Below are 16909 nucleotides of genomic sequence, written 5' to 3'. Positions count from 1 at the left end.
CTGGGAGGAGAGCTAACAGACAAAACCATTCAGTAGCTCACTTGGCTCATTTTTATGAAGAAGTACACACTAAATGTTTCTTTTCCTTTTCCTGAGTTGGATCTCACTTTGTAGGACAAGCTGGCCTTGAACTTGTACCCATCCTTTCTTAGCCTGTGTCAGCATACCTGGCTAAGGCAACACACTGTTGAGAAAGTATACAACGCTACACTCTAGACTCAGAACGAGGCTTTTGTTTATGCGAAGTCTTGAGAAAAGAGCTGAAAAAGAAAATGGCTGTATCCCAGCCACCAACCCTCTCGGTGTGGCCTTCATGCCAATATAGGCAATGGCGAGAACAAAGTTCCCACAGAGGATCGTACAATCTGTGAGGTTATCACCTAGTTGTACTAATAGCTATGCACCAAGGAAGACGACTACGTCATTCCTTTCTTTATGACAATGAGCAGGTTTACTTATTGTACTGTGCTAACTTTAATTTTTCTTGACTGAGACCAGAAAACAAAAAGAAAGAAAAAGAAAAAAAAGGAAGCATAGTTAGAGAAAGCTAGGCTTGAATCTTCGGCACAAGCTGATTATTATTATTTTTTTAATTCTTTTTTAATTAAAATTTCTACCTGCTCCCTGTTTCCCATTTCCCTCCCCTCCTCCCAAATATTGCCCCCTCCCCCCACTCCCCTCCCCCTATCCCCACTCCTCTTCTCCTCCCCCCACACCATTCCCCCTCCCTCTCGATACTGAAGAGCAGTCCAAATTCCCTGCCCTGCGGGAAGACGAAGGTCTTCTATCTACATCCAGGAAGGTGAGCATCTAAACAAGCTAAGCTCCTACAAAGCCAGTTCATGTATTAGGATCGAAACCTAGTGCCATTGAGAAACTAGACTTTAAAATACTAATTAACCCAATAAAAAAAATGGGGCACTGAACTGAACAGAGAATTCTCAACAGAAGAAATTCAAATGGCCAAAAGACACTTAAGGTCATGCTCAACCTCCTTAGCGATAAGGGAAATGCAATTTAAAACAACTTTGAGATACCATCTTACACCTGTCAGAATGGCTAAAATCAAAAACACCAATGATAGCCTTTGCTGGAGAGGTTGTGGAGAAAGGGGCACACTCATCCATTGCTGGTGGGAATGCAAACTAGTGCAACCACTTTGGAAATCAGTGTGGCGATTTCTCAGGAAATTTGGGATCGACCTACCCCAAGATCCAGTAATACCACTCTTGGGAATATACCCAAGAGATGCCCTATCATATGACAAAAGTATCTGTTCAACTATGTTCATAGCAGCATTGTTTGTAATAGCCAGAACCTGGAAACAACCTAGATGCCCTTCAATGGAGGAATGGATGAAGAAAGTGTGGAATATATACATATTAGAGTATTACTCAGCGGTAAAAAACGACTTTTCGAATTTTGCGTGCAAATGGATGGAAATAGAAAACACTATCCTGAGTGAGGTATCCCAGACACAAGCTGATTATTATTCTGTGAACTTGGGTAAGTCTTTTGTCTTCTCTGTGCACAATATCACATATCTCAAAGGGGTTGTGATTAAGATAAATAAATGGAAATTAAATGGGACTGTACATGATTGCTGGACCGTAGAGCTCAGCCATAGCAGGGTTATGATTTGCTGCAGCAAGCATCTTGGTTTTGGTGGTGTTTACTTTATGAACTCGAGGGGAACTTTCCAGAAGGTGCTGCATGTATTTTTCCCATGGACACCAGCTGCTGAGGGAGAATGGAGGAAGAAGGAAACTAGGAGGCATTTTTCCTGACTATCGTTGCTGCAGAAAGGAACCTGAAGTAGCTTCTCTCCTCCAGGATGCCTTCCTGCCCCTTCTTTGATTGCTTTCAAGATTGCTCCTGGCACTGAACAGAGACACTAGGGAACCGACTCATAGAAGTTGACACAAAAGAGCAAACAAAAGGATTTAATTGGGACTCTTCCAACTCATGTTTCTTTCAATCAGAAAGGCAATGATGGGTCCCTGGGGGCAAATGGGCAAGAAGGACACATGATGCCCAATTAGGAGCTTGGAGTTGAACTCTGCTTTCTTTCCCTTATTCAACAAACACCATAGAAATGTTCTGGAAGGATCCAAATGTATATTAGGAGACAGAGTAATTGACAATTAAAGAAGATCCCTAGACAAATCTTTGCTGTGTGGGGCATATTACCAGGAAGAGCAAATCAAATAATTAAAGCCATAATTGAGCACATTTACTTACTGTTGTTGTTTGAGAGAGTATTTCTTGCATCTGTTTCCTAGGGGGAGGTAATCCACATTTTAGTCATCCGGTTGAATAGAGAACCCCACAGTTCTGACAGGCAATTGATCTACCTTTAACGATCAAGGCAGGCTTAGGAAACAGGCTGTTTTATATACACAAATGACTGCAACTGGTCTTGGGAGTTGCTCATTTGTAAGCTGTGGCCACAGGCACTACTATGGATTCCAGCATTCCCCTGCTGCAGGTTACTAAGTTAATGTGGAAGAGGATGGGGTGCTGTAATAACATAGGTAGAGAATGGGTTGCCATGCTCCCTCAATCGGCTGTGCTTATTCAAAACCTTGGAGGAGAGCGAACTGCTACAAGAGATTTGGACAAGACAGCTTAGACACCAGGCACACACCAATGACTAAAAATAGACATCAAAGGACAGAAAGACAGCAGAGAATTTATGCCTTATCAGGAAGGAAGAAATCACATTACTCGAGAGGCACACCGAGGCAAGGTTGGGAAATGCCCATAGCTATGCAAAGGTGGCAATTGGCCTTCTGAAATTTCTCATTGCAAACATAAGCAGTCTTTCTGCTCCCAAACCATGAGAATTATGAATGCAAAGAGGCCCAAGCTTAGAGATTCAAAGGAGAGCAGAAATATCCTCTCCAGATGTTTAGCTGCATGGGCTATTCTGTTTAGCTGCATGGGCTTCTTAATTTTGCAAGGCACTTTCATATACACATAGCCTTGCAGGAACTCATTGACATGCACACACATAGAGCCATTTCTTTGTGTGTGCATGTGTACAGGTACAAATGTGTGGACGCATGCAGGGGCACATGGATGCATGGATGCACATGCATGTGCATGAGGATGAAGGCTAGAGATCAACCTCAGGAGCTATTCCTCAGCCTCCATCTACTTTGTTTTTGAGAGGTTACCTGGCCAGTGAGCACATGAGATCTTCCTGTTTCTGCCCCTCTAGCACTCGGAGTACAGGTATATGCCACCATATCTTTCTTAAAAGCAAGTAAGCAAGCAAGCAAGCAAATAAACAAGGCCATGGAGACCCAGCACAGGTCTTCAGGCTGCCAGCAAATACTTTACAGACAGACCTATCTCCCGAGCCCTCTACATCTTCATTTCCTTACCTAGCTGAAAGCAGAGAGGCCACCATAAACTCACTTCTTATGTTGTGGTTTAAGCACAAAGCAAGCAGAAAGTCAACCTAAGAGCAGGTAGAGTTGGTACCTCTGGGAATTACAAGACTGTCCCACCCCCTCACCTCTTCTGGAAGGCTTCACTGTCTAGACAAGGGCTGTGGCTGAAAGAGGAGTGACATTCGACGGGCATGCTCAGGCGGCAGTAGATCATGTTGGCATTGCTGTTCTGTGTGCCGAATGTCTTGTGGGTCACCTTGAGGCACGGAGGGCTGTCCATGGTGCCATCAATTCTCACAACCTGGGAACATCAGCATGAGTCCTTTACTTGTCATATAGGAGGGTGTGACCTTGACCCTATCCCTCTGTCTCTCACTGACCTAACATAGAATAAAATATTCTGCAAACTATGCTATTCATGATGTGGGCTTTGTCTGTTGAGACACTTGGGCTCTGCTCTTGGCTGGAGAAATTAGTAATGTAAAACACACCCAAAGGTTCACTGTAAGACCAAGGATGGAGAACAAATACTGGATGATATAGTATGATGGCCCCATAATGCTGACCTTTTAAATTAGACGGTATATGATTGACTAAAGATTTCCATTGTCATGGGACATCATGAGAGCATCTTACAGAAAGGGACCAGGAAGTCCCAAACTCAGGAAGAGCCACAGAAGCTCCTCAGTGGGTACTTTCACCTCTCAGGTTTCTAACTGTGCTTGAGCCCTAGCCTTAGCATTGATGTGTCTTGAGCTTTCTCTAAATCCTGAGACAATTCATGGCTTTGGAGCACAGGTTCTATAGAGTGGTAACCAGCAATATTAATTACATTCTTCATATATGTATGTGTGTGTGTATTCATGTGGGTACACATGTGTGTGTGTAAGCACAAGAGCATGTATGCACCTGTGTGTGGAGGTCAATAATTAGTCTCGAGAGACAGATTCTCTCCTTCTCCCGGAGCTCAGTAACTAGGCTGGGCTGGCTGGCCAGAAAGCTCCAGGGATCTTCCCGTCTCTGCCTCCCCAGCACTAAAATTACAAGTGCCTTCTACCACACCTCCTCTTTTTCCCAAGTTTAAGATCTATCAGTTTGCCAGAGGTTGTGAGACCTCCAGGGTTTAGAACAACACTTCTAAAATAATGGTTATCCCACAACAGGAGAAATAAATCTACCCCAGAACATGGGGGTCAACAGGGGAGGAGCATTAAGAGCTGCTGCTTGCCAGGTTCAGACCTTCTAGAGGTGAGGTGGGGGGCTTAGAGTCAGGTTGGAGCAAACCACTGGCTTGAACCCAAGTTACACTGCAACGGAGCTGGTCCATTTGGAAACATTCTTCTTTCTGTGTCCATCAGAGGAACATTATGGTGGGTCTCATCAAAACAGATCTAAAACCCAAACTTGGCTTCTTATAATCTGTAGTTCTTAAAGGTGGAAGTACCATAATAAAGTCTCACTGCAGCTTAAAATGCTAGTAACAGCACCAAGGTAAACAAGGCTGCAAAGATAAGTTATGAGCATGGAGGGACACACATGTTTATTGCACAAATGTCAAGTAGAAATGTTAAATAATGTTGGGAGGAAAATAATGTTGAAAGTGTCCAGACACTGAAGTACCATGATAATGCCGTTGAAGGAATATTGGCAAATAATCTGGTGTCTCAATCTGGGAAGCAGTCTGCAAAATCATGTACAATGCTGTTGTTTCTTTTGAGATATTGTAAGTTAAGGACCTGCAGCTCTAGCTATGAAGACCCCAGGCAGTGGTCGGTAGGCAGCTAGTGTAGGGACTTAGGTAACCATTTTCTTTGATGGGAGACTTTTTTTTTTTTTTTTTTTTTTTTTGGTTTTTCGAGACAGGGTTTCTCTGTGGTTTTGGAGCCTGTCCTGGAACTAGCTCTTGTAGACCAGGCTGGTCTCGAACTCACAGAGATTCACCTGCCTCTGCCTCCCGAGTGCTGGGATTAAAGGCGTGCGCCACCACCGCCCGGCTGATGGGAGACTTTGTGAGAACTTAGTGCCTTGGTCTACTTGCCCTGCTGGGACCACCCATGGTATAATGTTACCTCTATGTGGGGATGATCCTTCGGTACATTCACGAATGTTGGGAGGCGCTTGCTGAACCACACTGCCACGTCTCGGTTCATATTTACCGCGAAAGGTTCAAAGCCCTCCTGGAGGCCACACATGGTATAAAATTTGAAGGTACTGGCATCTGTCCCAAGATTCATGCGGCCAATCTGTGACAGCCCCAGAGAGCAAATGGGCACAAACCCTGTAGAATAGAGATTGTGGCTTCAGTGCGGAGGTACCATTGAGGGGAGCCGTGGAGAAGCTGCAGTTGTACTTCCCGCTTGGATTGGGAGTTCCATGAGTCAAAATGGAAAACAACCTTTGTTTGTCTTTTTAGCACTCAAAATCAATAACAGGAAGCTGCCTGGACACAATACTGACCATAGTATATGGGAGAGAAAAGTGAATTTTGTTCAAACTGATTTGTGGAAAAAAAAGTCATGTAGCTAAGAATATTCTCAAGATGGAAGAGTAAAACAAATACGAAACAAGTGAAATCTATTATTTATGCATTACTTAAAACTGATCTTAGGGCCTAGAGAGATGGTTGAACAGTTCAGAGCACTGGATGCTCTTCCAGAGGACCCAGGTTTGATTGCCAGCACCTATGTGGCAGTTTACAACCATCCCAGTGCTAGGTCATCCAAAGCTCTCTTCCAGCCTCTTCCTGCACAGGATATGCGAGTGGTTCACAAAATTCATGCAGGCAAAATCTCCATATAAGTAAAATAAGTAGAAACAAATGTGTAACAACAACAAAGATATGGTGTCTGGCAGGGTACACCTGTAATCCCAGTCATTGGGAGCTGAGGTGGGAGGATCCAATGATCTTGACCAGTCTATCTACACAGGGAGTTTGAGGCTAGGCCAGATTATACAGTAAGATTCTGCCTTAGAAGATAAAAACACAATTGAAAATAAAATAGACATAAAGCAAAACAATAAAAAAACAAACAAAAACCAAGAAAATGATCAATCGTGTGAGAGAACAAATAAGTCAATTTCTTTTAATAATAATTTTAGATCTTTGGTACACACACTGCAATTAGTTAAAAAATGACAGTATTAATTCTACTCTTATGGGACTAAAAAACACCAATAATAGCATATGCTGGAGAGGATGTGGAGTAAGGGGCACACTCATCCATTGCTGGTGGGAATGCAAACTTGTGCAACCACTTTGGAAATCAGTGTGGCGATTTCTCAGGAAACTGGGAGTCAACTACCTCAGGACCCAGCAATTCCACTCTTGGGAATACACCCAAGAGAGGCCCAATCATAGCACAAAAGCATTTGTTCAACTATGTTCATAGCAGCACTATTTGTAATAGCCAGAACCTGGAAACAACCTAGGTGCCCCTCAATAGAAGAATGGATAAAGAATGTGTGGCACATATACACTTTAGAGTTCTACTCAGCAGTAAAAAATAATGACATCTTGAATTTTGTATGCAAATGGATGGAAATAGAAAACACTATCCTGAGTGAGATAACCCAGACCCAAAAAGATGAATATGGTATGTACTCACTCATTAGTGGATTCTAGCCATAAACAAAGGATATTGAGCCTATAATTCATGATTCTAGAGAAGCTAAATAAGAAGGTGAACCCAAAGAATAACATATAGTTATCCTCCTGGATACTGGAAGTGGACAAGATTGCTGGACAGGGGTTGGAAGCACGGGGGTGGGGGTGGGTGGGAATAAGGGGAGATGGGGAGAGAGAAGGGGAGGATAGGAGAGCTTGAGGGAATGGGATGGTTGGGATGGAGGACGGGTGGATGAGGGAGCAGGGAAGTAGATATCTTAATTAAGGGAGCCATTTTAAGGTTGGCAAGAGACTTGACTCTGGAGGGGTTCCCACGTGTCCAAAGAGATGTCCCCAGCTTGTTCCTTGGGCAGCAGAGGAGAGGGTGCCTGAACTGGCCTTATCCTATAGCCACACTGATGAATATCTTGCATATCACCACAGAACTTTCATCTGACGATGGATGGAGATAGAGACAGAGACCTACATTGGAGCACTGAACTGAGCTCCCAAGGTCCATATGAAGAGCAGAAGGAGGGAGAACATGAGCAAGAAAGTCAGGATCGCGAGGGGTGCGTTCACCCACTGAGACTGATCTAATGGGAGATCACCAAGGCCAGTTGGACTGGAACTGATGGATCATGTGATCAAACCAGACTCTCTGAATGTGGCTGACGGTGGAGGCTGACAGAAAAGTCAAGGACAATGGCGCTGGGTTTTGATTCTACTGCGTGGACGGGCTTTGTGGGAGCCTAGTCTGTTTGGATGCTCACCTTCCTGGACCTGGGGGGAGCAGGGAGGCCCTTGGACTTCCCACAGGGCAGGGAACTCTAACTGCTCCTTGGACTGGAGACGGAGGGAGAGAGGGAGTGGAACGAGGGGAGGGAAGTGGGAGGAGGGGAGGAGGTAGAAATTTTCAATAAAAAATAAATTAAAAAAATAAAAAAGAAACTTACACATGTATATAATTTATAGTTTAAATACATAATACGAATATATACAATTTTATAGCATTTAAACTTATCAGTATTATGTATAATATAGATTATAAAAATGTTCATCATAAAAAAAGAAATAAAATTTGTTGCTAAAAAGTCAAAACAACAACAACAACAACAACAAAACCCAAAAATGCCATCCTTCCTTCCTGCCACCACTTTCATCTCTCTGAGCTCATGTCTATGACCCGATCATATTTAGAAATTCTGAACAGACCAAAGCAGAAGTTAAAGTTGTCTGGATTTCTTGTTTGTGGGTTATTTATAAATCATAATTGTAGACCAACAAATCAGGAAAGCAGGGAAAGCACTAATTATCTTGGATCGGGGAGGATGTGGGAGGCAGGCGGCTGGAAGGCAGCTGAAGCTGCAGAGAGGGCCAGGAAGGGAAGGAACATCTCTGAGGCCGATGCCTCATACAAGCACTGGGGTTCCCATAAAGAAAACGGGTGCTACTCCTAGGAGAAATGGTTTTACTATTAATATTTTTTTAGTGTATGAAATCATATGTTTTGAAAATATATTTTCATCTTTTTGTTTCTGGGAAACAAAAGAGCAATTTTGAGAGCATTGTGTCAAACAATAAGAACTTTTTACATTGTTCATATGTACCAAGGCCACACTGCAGTGTTTGTAGCGTAAGTTCTTATACATTGTCACCTAAGCCATGGTGTTCTTATTCTATATAGACACTTTAGCCAGATAAGCTATGGGGCCATATGCCATGATGTTCTTATGTAAATCAAGTCACATAAGTGAAAACTGAGTTATCTGTATACTAGTTGGGTGGTATTAGGAACATGAACTTATTTAGGATACATATGTGTATTACCATTGTTAAAACTAGAGCATATTAATGTCCTTCTGGCAGAATGACAGAGTCCTCTGATGGCCACCAGACACTGGGGCTGAACCTCTGGCCCTGTCACTCCAGAGAGGCAGTAGACTAGCCAATCAGAAGCTGCCCTAGCAATCAATGTTAGGCTTGCTTCTTATAAATAAGTTACTGGAAATGTGACTAAAAAGTAGACCGAAGATTACCAGATCTTCCCAGTTCTGCAGTGGCACAGGGGGCTCTGATATATGTTGTAATGAGACTTCAGGGATGAGGAGGAAGTACCCCAGTCTCGGGAGCTCATTTACAGGAAGGCAAGGAAAGGAATTTAAAAGAGTGAATGTTTTTTGATGTAAATCATCTTCTTCCCAAGACAGTGTTTCAGTCCATCTGATAAAGAGCATAATTCAAGCCAAAAATGGTGCTTTTATATAAACTTAGAGCACAGATATTAAGCACTCCAAGTTTGATGCAAGCAGAGACCAGGAAATGTCCAGAAACTTTCTTCTCCTTTCTTCTTTAGTAGAATGGGATAGACACTAAGCAGGTGTAAAATTCTGAGTGGGAAGCAGCAGAAAGGTAACCTCGTTTGGAGCCAGACCCACCAACAACCTATGGTAGGAGAAGTTATTATTTGCATTGAGCCTCCCCGCCCCCCGCCCTGCCTGCCACAGGAACTTGGGTTCTTCATCATTGTAAAGAGACGGCACTCAACTAGGAGGGAACTGAAGAACTGAGGCACCAACAGACTTGACCAAGGTCATGAAAGGACTACGTACAAAATGATCTCATACCCTCTGAGTCATACTCCAGCTGCCAGTCAGTTGACGGAAGGAAATAGATGGTACAGGGATGAATGCCCTGGATTGAAATGGAGGTACGTCCCAGGGTAGAGGACATTATGTTATAGAGTGGAGTAACTGTCCCTGTGGGCTGGAGTCTTCTGGGGAAAGTTGAACCCAGTTGGAGAAATACAAAGACAACTGAAGCCACAGATGCTAGAGCAATGAGCTGCAGATGCCCAGCAACACAATAGAAGAGATGGGAGCTCTAAGGCTTGAATCAGGCAAAGGACACCAAGGAAGTCACAGAGGAAAGATGAATTTACGCGAGGCACTTTGTTTTGGAGAAGCAAATTTGATTTACTCAACTCTCTCCATCCATCCAATGGGCTTTAGCTGGCCATCTCACCAACTTGGGGCTTTTCAACTCAATGCATGAGTATTTCATGTAACTTTATAGTTCTGCATGATAGATAAAGGAGAGGGGCATCAATCATGCAATAAACGACAACAGCAATAATTGTCAATCACCTTCTGAATGCTGGGCTTACTGCTCTACAGATTTATCTCTTTATGTCCATTTTATGGATGAGGAAACCAGGACTAAGGGAATTAAGTAATTTGCTCAAGTTTTCTAGGCAAACTGCAACATCAGTATGTGGACAATGTGGTCTCCAGAGCAAACATCAAAGGTGGAAGCCGGGGTAGCTGTTTTCCAATTCTATTCTAAACTAATTTGCTTTGTGGCTAGATATTCCTTCCCTCTGCAAATGATGCTGAATCATATAGCTCGCTGTTTTGCCTCTAGATTAGGCTATTGAAGACACACAGTCAGTAGGCACTCCAGGCCCCTTTGAGGAACATGTCTGCCTGTACACAGGGACCCACATGACTCTCTGGAGTTTATATGGAAAACAGGTCCCACTTGACAAGGCCATGTGACATTACCATTAGCACAGGTTTTATTGTCACAAACTAGGACTGTCACTACACACATAGACCAAATAACCTGCAGTCCAAATGAGACTAGAGATATAGGAAGAAAGGTAAATAAAAGGAGCAAAAATGCCATCTCCCTCTGCTACTTCCTTACACTCAACAGATGCAAATATGCAGACAATTTTGAAGAGGTTCAAAATTACATGCAAATGGAATTAAATCAAACCACATATACAGAACGGACATCTCGGAAAAGGAAAGAGAAGAAAGCATGAGCTTAAAATTTTCAGAAGATCCCAGGTTCTGGTAAACTTGGTTTCATATACATAGTATCTGATACAGGTGCCGTGATTAAGAGGAGCATTTTTTTTTTAAAATATCAGGTGGTTAGAAAGAAACAATTATCTGGAAAATACAAATGATTATAGATTGCCATTTGTTTCAATCTTCAGCCAGATAAGAGGAGTATCACTAACAGTGTGGCAGAAAAAGATCTTGCAGAGAGGTGGTTATATGACCTTGGGTCATTCTTGGGGGATATTTCTCTGAATGTCAACCATGGCACGTGCTTTTGTTCTTTTTATTTACTGCTAAGCCTCAAGATGGAATTCAGAGACAAACTGGGAAGGCTGGAGCATGGTAGCATGCTCAGGAAACAAGAGGTGACATTCAGTTTCTGAGCACAGCCCCTATCTAGAGAGAGAATAATATTAACAGGACCTTTTGGCACAAGGGCACAGATAGCAAGGGCACTTCCATCAAATAAACTTTATTTTATACCTCGTAGCTGTTAGCAGAGTCCTTGGATCTTTTTAGACTTAGACAGACCAATGGGCAGGAACATCACGGAAGGCTTCCCCTTTAAACTGCAAAGCTGCAGCAAGAGGCAGGATGTTCCTCAGAGGACTGCACACCCCAAAGCCTATTCCAGATGTCTCATCCCAAGGTCTGGCAGGATCTTCAGGATTTTCCCTCTTTCATTTAAGTGAAGGAAATGTGAAGACTAACTGTTAAGTTCTCTCTAAGTTCTTTGGAAGCTTCTGAGCTTCCAGATAGCCGAGGCTGTGACAATATTAAGAGCTATGATGGTCCAGGCCAGGGACCAGGAAACAATGAAACAGATAAGAGCTTGCCATTTGCGATGCAGGAGAGGATGGAGACAATGATGAATGCGTCACTCTCCTGAGACAAAGGACAAGCTACATCCTGTGATGATTGTTCTTATTCTTTCTCCAGAAGACCAAACAATTCCAACTGAGGATCTTGGACCTAGGATGACACACTGGTGACCTGAGGAGTACCAGTACAAGGGCATTGTGTCTTAAGGTGATTACAAAGCATTATATGTTTTGTTTCAACAGATGGTTCTCTTGAAAGTCCAGGCAAGATTTGCTGCCTCGTTCCACATTTTGCACTGAACAAGGAGATGAGGTATGATCGTCACTGGCCTCTGGCTGCTGCTGCTGTTATTAAAGCATGACACATCAGCTTCCTTTCAACCATCCCTACACCAACTCCTGCACTATCGCAGAGCTGAAAGGGCCTTCCAATTATCTTGTCTCTGTATTATTAAAGCAGATACAATACTACAGTATAATGCACAAACATATTACAGTACAAGTCTATTATCAGAGAGCTTGCTAATAATAGAATTTGTTATTCTGAAGGTCAGATCGTGTCCCCGCAGAATAAAGGCAGCTCATTCATCACAGCACAGATACTCTTTGAAAGACGAGCTACTCTCAAACAGTTCTCTCTTTCACAGCACCTCTGCTCAAATACTGTAGTGTGCACATTCTACAAGGTGAAGTACAGAGGCGGGTGTTCGGCTCCGATTAGGCACGGATTTCTTGCATGAGAAGGATGAGTCTTGACACAGAAGGCCGTGATCTACACCTCATCTGCCTTGCCAGCTCTATCATTTACCCATCCCATATATAAAACCCTGCCTTTTTACGGTTCCAACCCTTCCTGAAGTTCCCTGCTGCTCCAACACTAGCCACCTTGCATCTTGATGGGGTTACATTTCTCCTTTGACTTATTTCATCCTGGATTCTTTATTCAGCATTCAATTCAGATGCCACGCGAGTGAGGTTTTTTCACTCTGCATTAGTCACTTGCCGTTTATAACTCATGTTCTGCGTTATTAGTCACCTTCCCTATTTCCATCTTACTTAGTCCACAATTAGAAGGGAGCTCTTCTGCACTGCCACCACTGGCCTTTGCACCTGTGTTAGACTACCATTTCTCAGAATGTAAGACACACACACACACACACACACACACACACGCACAAACCACCACCAGAGTCTCTGGGCAGGATGCTGGCTATGAGTCTGCTGTGGGGCTGAGACTCTTGCATTTTTAATAAGGTGGGTGTACCTTAAACATCAAGGCTTTATACTTAATGCAAAGCTATACAAACTTCACACAGCTCTCAACACTGCAAGTCAGATGAGATTCTCATGTTTCTTATACATGAACCCAAGGCAGGTAGATACATAATTCCCTTCTAGGTCACACAGTAGTAAAGCCAGGAAAAAAAAAGTGCTGGTCTACGGACTTTTCCTATTTTTCTTTTGGGAAACACCTGGATCGCCTCGTTATCTTCCTGAACTCAGCGATACAACACTGCACATGGTGGGACCCTGGGATGGATCCCCTACACTGCATTGATATCATCTGCTGTGTTCCCTCTCATTTGTATCCAAGGCTGCACAGTTGCCATTTATTCTGATGCCAATACCACATCTTCCCACTTAGGTCTCTAATCAGGACCTTCTTCAAAATGGATTTTAAATCTGTTAAAAGGCATTGAATTATGACCTCCACCTGGATTTAGTGATTTCTTTTTGCTAGGAAAGCAGACTCAGCTGCAACCTTTCTATTTCCCCAAATATTAGGCCCTCTTGAATGGTTCAGTTGGACATACACATGGAAGACAACAGGTGCCTGTAAAAAGTACATCTTCCAGGCCCCAAAGCTATAGAGAAACCCTGTCTCTAAAAAAATCAAAATAAGGTAGGTCTTCATAAAGTTAAAACACGCTGTAAGAAATGAACTTTTCTATCACATGAACATGGCTTTTTATGTTTTTATTCTCTTGCTCATGCAGTTATATATCCCTAGTGTTTTGGAGACCGACTCTATTTCCATAACCTCTCAGAAATTCTGTGCCACAAGGAGTCCTAGTCATTTACGGGGGGTGAGGGGGGACGCGATGCGAAGGGGCGAAGATGTCACAAGGAGGCAGGTGTGTGATGAGGGCTCTTGTCTCCAGCCTCAGAGCAGCAGCCTTCCGATCGGAACTGATGAAGCTGCATGCAGCACAGCACACAGCACAGGGGTGCGCACATCGCTGTGCTATGTCACTGTCAGAATTTCACGTCCGGGAGAATAGTGGGATTTCTTCCATCTTGTCCCCTTACTTTTGGTAGACAAAGAATGTAAAGCCCAGAGCGGTCAAGCAGTCTCCCTAGGAGTTGTACAGTTTAAAAGAAGCAAGTCTGCCAGTTTGTAGTCCAGCACTCTTTCTTCATATGCCAACAATCTGTGTACATCTTGTTCATGCAGACAGGAAAATAATAAGCTATAACTGCTCCTTTGTGACACTGGAAGCATTGCACTTATTGTCCTCCATCTATGGCCAATCATAATAAGCGCAACTCTGCTTTGGTTTCACAGTGTGTTTGAATTTCAAAATAAATTATATTTCATTCAAGGGAACAGCTAAATCTAGCTTTTGTATTCCAATGGTTCTCATCAAAGCATCAAGTTCAATTACACAAACATGCAGAATGACAATTCAAATCAGAATAAAAGGATAATTCTTTAATCCACTGACTTTTTTTTCTCTCCTGCCAAGGACATTCCACCATATACAATTAACATTTCCATTGTACTAAAAGCAAGCTTGGGGAATCTTAAAATGTCAAGGCACAGGGCATGGAATTAGCCTGACTACAAAATTTATATTTACAAGCACATGCTGACTATCACCATTATCTGTCTGATTCTTAGGAAATTTCAGCATAAGGGATGGCCGTCTCTCTCAGAATTTTGAATATGCAAAGGATAGTGTACTTTCACTAGAATGCTGGGGAGCTCCAGCAACTCCGCCTGGGTTTTCCTTCAACCCCACAGGGTAAGGGAGGGTGGGGTGGTGGATTTACCGTTCTCGATCTCATAGTCAGCGAAGGCAAGTTCAGAGCCTTTGTTGGTGATCAGTAGCTCCCCATTCAGTGTGAAGATCATGGAAGCATCATCCAGGTTAATCATGCACCCAACCACATCTCCTGGCTGCCAGGTTCGTCCAAAATACCCGCTACCTTGATGCCATCGCTGACCCTGCAAAACAAGACCACAGTCTGAGAGAAGAAGAAGAGAAAAGAAGCCCAAGAATTCCAGAATCTGGAGAAATGGCCAGGGCAGCAGGATCTCTTAATTTCTAGTGGCAGATGCTCTCTATAAGGAGATCAGGAGCAGGGGTCTATCTTACAGCCGAATGAAAATGAGAAACACAAGCATCATGAAACAAGGTGACTTGATTGTACTGGGTCATAGTCAGCCTTGACATTAAACACATTTCTTTCTAGAACACATGAAAGTGTCACAATATATCGGCTTTATAGAGTTAAGTGGGTTACCTCTGGAGCATAGCCAGCCATCTTGAGGGGAAGGGTAGAAGTGGGAATGATTACTAAAAGGATGTGGGATATTGTCTTCCCCTTTTCCGGAATCAAAAACAAAGAAGCAATCACCATGAAATATTTATTTAATGTCTATTATCCATTGGTGGTAGCTATTTTCTCTGAAGCCTAAGACCCAGACTCCCAGTAATTCTAGCCTCCAAGGAAAACTCTGGAAAAGTAAATTTGTAGTGAGGGAGAGCGGCTACTGAGTGGACTCACCCTGCTGCCTTCAAACACAAAGGCTTGGTCATCAGCCCCCAGTTCAATGTCAGGACGACAGCCTGGCCTGGCCCAGCCGACACGCATATCTCCTCCGGTTACCACTTCGAATTCAAAGTACCATTTTCCAGACTTTACTGCATATGACCGCTCCACCCGGAAAAATCGAATCTTGTCTATGCTGACCTTCTCAACAGTGGGGTCAGCTACTGTGAGAAGCAGAAGATAAGGAGGAGGGAAAGAGAGGTCACAGACTTTTAATAATTACGCATTCCTCAAAGAACTTGAAACCAACGATGAAGATGGTCATAGATCTTCTACTGTGCCATAAGGCATTTTGTTTACACCATGACACTCATCATTATTAGCACATTACAACAACAACACGGACCACCATTTACTGAATATTGACCTCATGCTGATTTCTTCACAATAACCTTATAAGGTCAGAATAGAAAAACTGAGGGTCAGAGAGGTTCGATCACTTCTTCGGCATCATAGTAAGCAGGATAAAAACTCTGAATCCAGGACCCATTCCATCTCATGAACCACTGTGGCCTTTGGTACTTCCAGAGTTAGCTGGTGATTTTGATAGTAATAGAATTTAACTACAAACAGTCATTTCCTGACCTCTAAATAATCTGGCATTCAAGTTTTGGAGGATGAGAGAAAATAAATGTGATTTGTTCTGTAACCAGGTATCCTGAAAAGCTTAGCTACCTTAGAGAAAATGTATTTGCCCCAGGGCTGGGTCACAGAAATGCACATTGCAAAGATATCTGTCATGAGGCATGCACAGGTTCAATCCAGATGGGGTCCCAGCACTAAGAGGGGGAATTGGACAGGAGCTCCCATCCCTAACCAAGAGGCTGCCTCCAATTGGCAATCACTAGCAAAGGAAAACTTAGGTCTTTTCCAGTGGAGTCTCACTGGGTATATAAAACGCTGAAGGGAAGGCTGCATACCCAGCAGTAGGTGGCAGACACAAAACAAACTCAATGGTGTTTCCAAGATATTTTTTGCTTCATGTTACTTTGTTTGGGCATTAAAAAAAATCTTACTGGTCTTTTGCTTGTATAATATGGTTTCCAATTTTGTGTTTTATGGATTTTTTTTTGGATGTGTGTGTCGCTTGTATTTTTTTTTACTGTTTTATTTTTTAATTCTGTTTTTATTTTTATCTGTTTTTCTTTTTCCCTAAAGGGAGAGAAAAAAGAAGGTGAAGTTGTGGAGTTGGATGTCGGGAGCTGGGAAGGATCTGGGAGGAGATAAGGGATCAGAATACATTGTATGCATTTTCGCTTAATAAAATCTATCAATGGGATAATGCTTCACAGAAATCAAGTCCCATCCCTAAACTATACCACTAGGCAACACAAGCTAGAAAACAGAAAAGGACATAAAGTCGGAAGGAGGGAGGGTGGGAGCAGATGTGGAGTTAGG

At 43.0% G+C, this 16909-nt stretch overlaps 1 protein-coding gene across 1 annotated transcript in view; it reads right to left on the bottom strand.

The window, feature by feature from the left end:
- Positions 1 to 16909, bottom strand: part of Ryr3 (ryanodine receptor 3) — a 526065-nt gene that overhangs the window by 193631 nt on the left and 315525 nt on the right. Inside the window, exons 26-30 of the mRNA XM_057780394.1 lie at positions 15467 to 15675; positions 14729 to 14903; positions 5468 to 5676; positions 3524 to 3699; positions 2242 to 2278 (exon numbers count right to left, since the gene is read on the bottom strand). Coding sequence (XP_057636377.1) covers positions 2242 to 2278; positions 3524 to 3699; positions 5468 to 5676; positions 14729 to 14903; positions 15467 to 15675 — 806 coding nt within the window. The remainder of the gene's footprint in view (positions 1 to 2241; positions 2279 to 3523; positions 3700 to 5467; positions 5677 to 14728; positions 14904 to 15466; positions 15676 to 16909) is intronic.

The sequence above is a fragment of the Chionomys nivalis genome, chromosome 9, assembly GCF_950005125.1.
Source record: "Chionomys nivalis chromosome 9, mChiNiv1.1, whole genome shotgun sequence".
Classification (NCBI taxonomy): Eukaryota; Metazoa; Chordata; class Mammalia; order Rodentia; family Cricetidae; genus Chionomys; species Chionomys nivalis.
The sequence above is the reverse complement of the archived record's forward strand: the minus strand, read 5'-3'. Positions and strand labels throughout refer to the sequence as shown.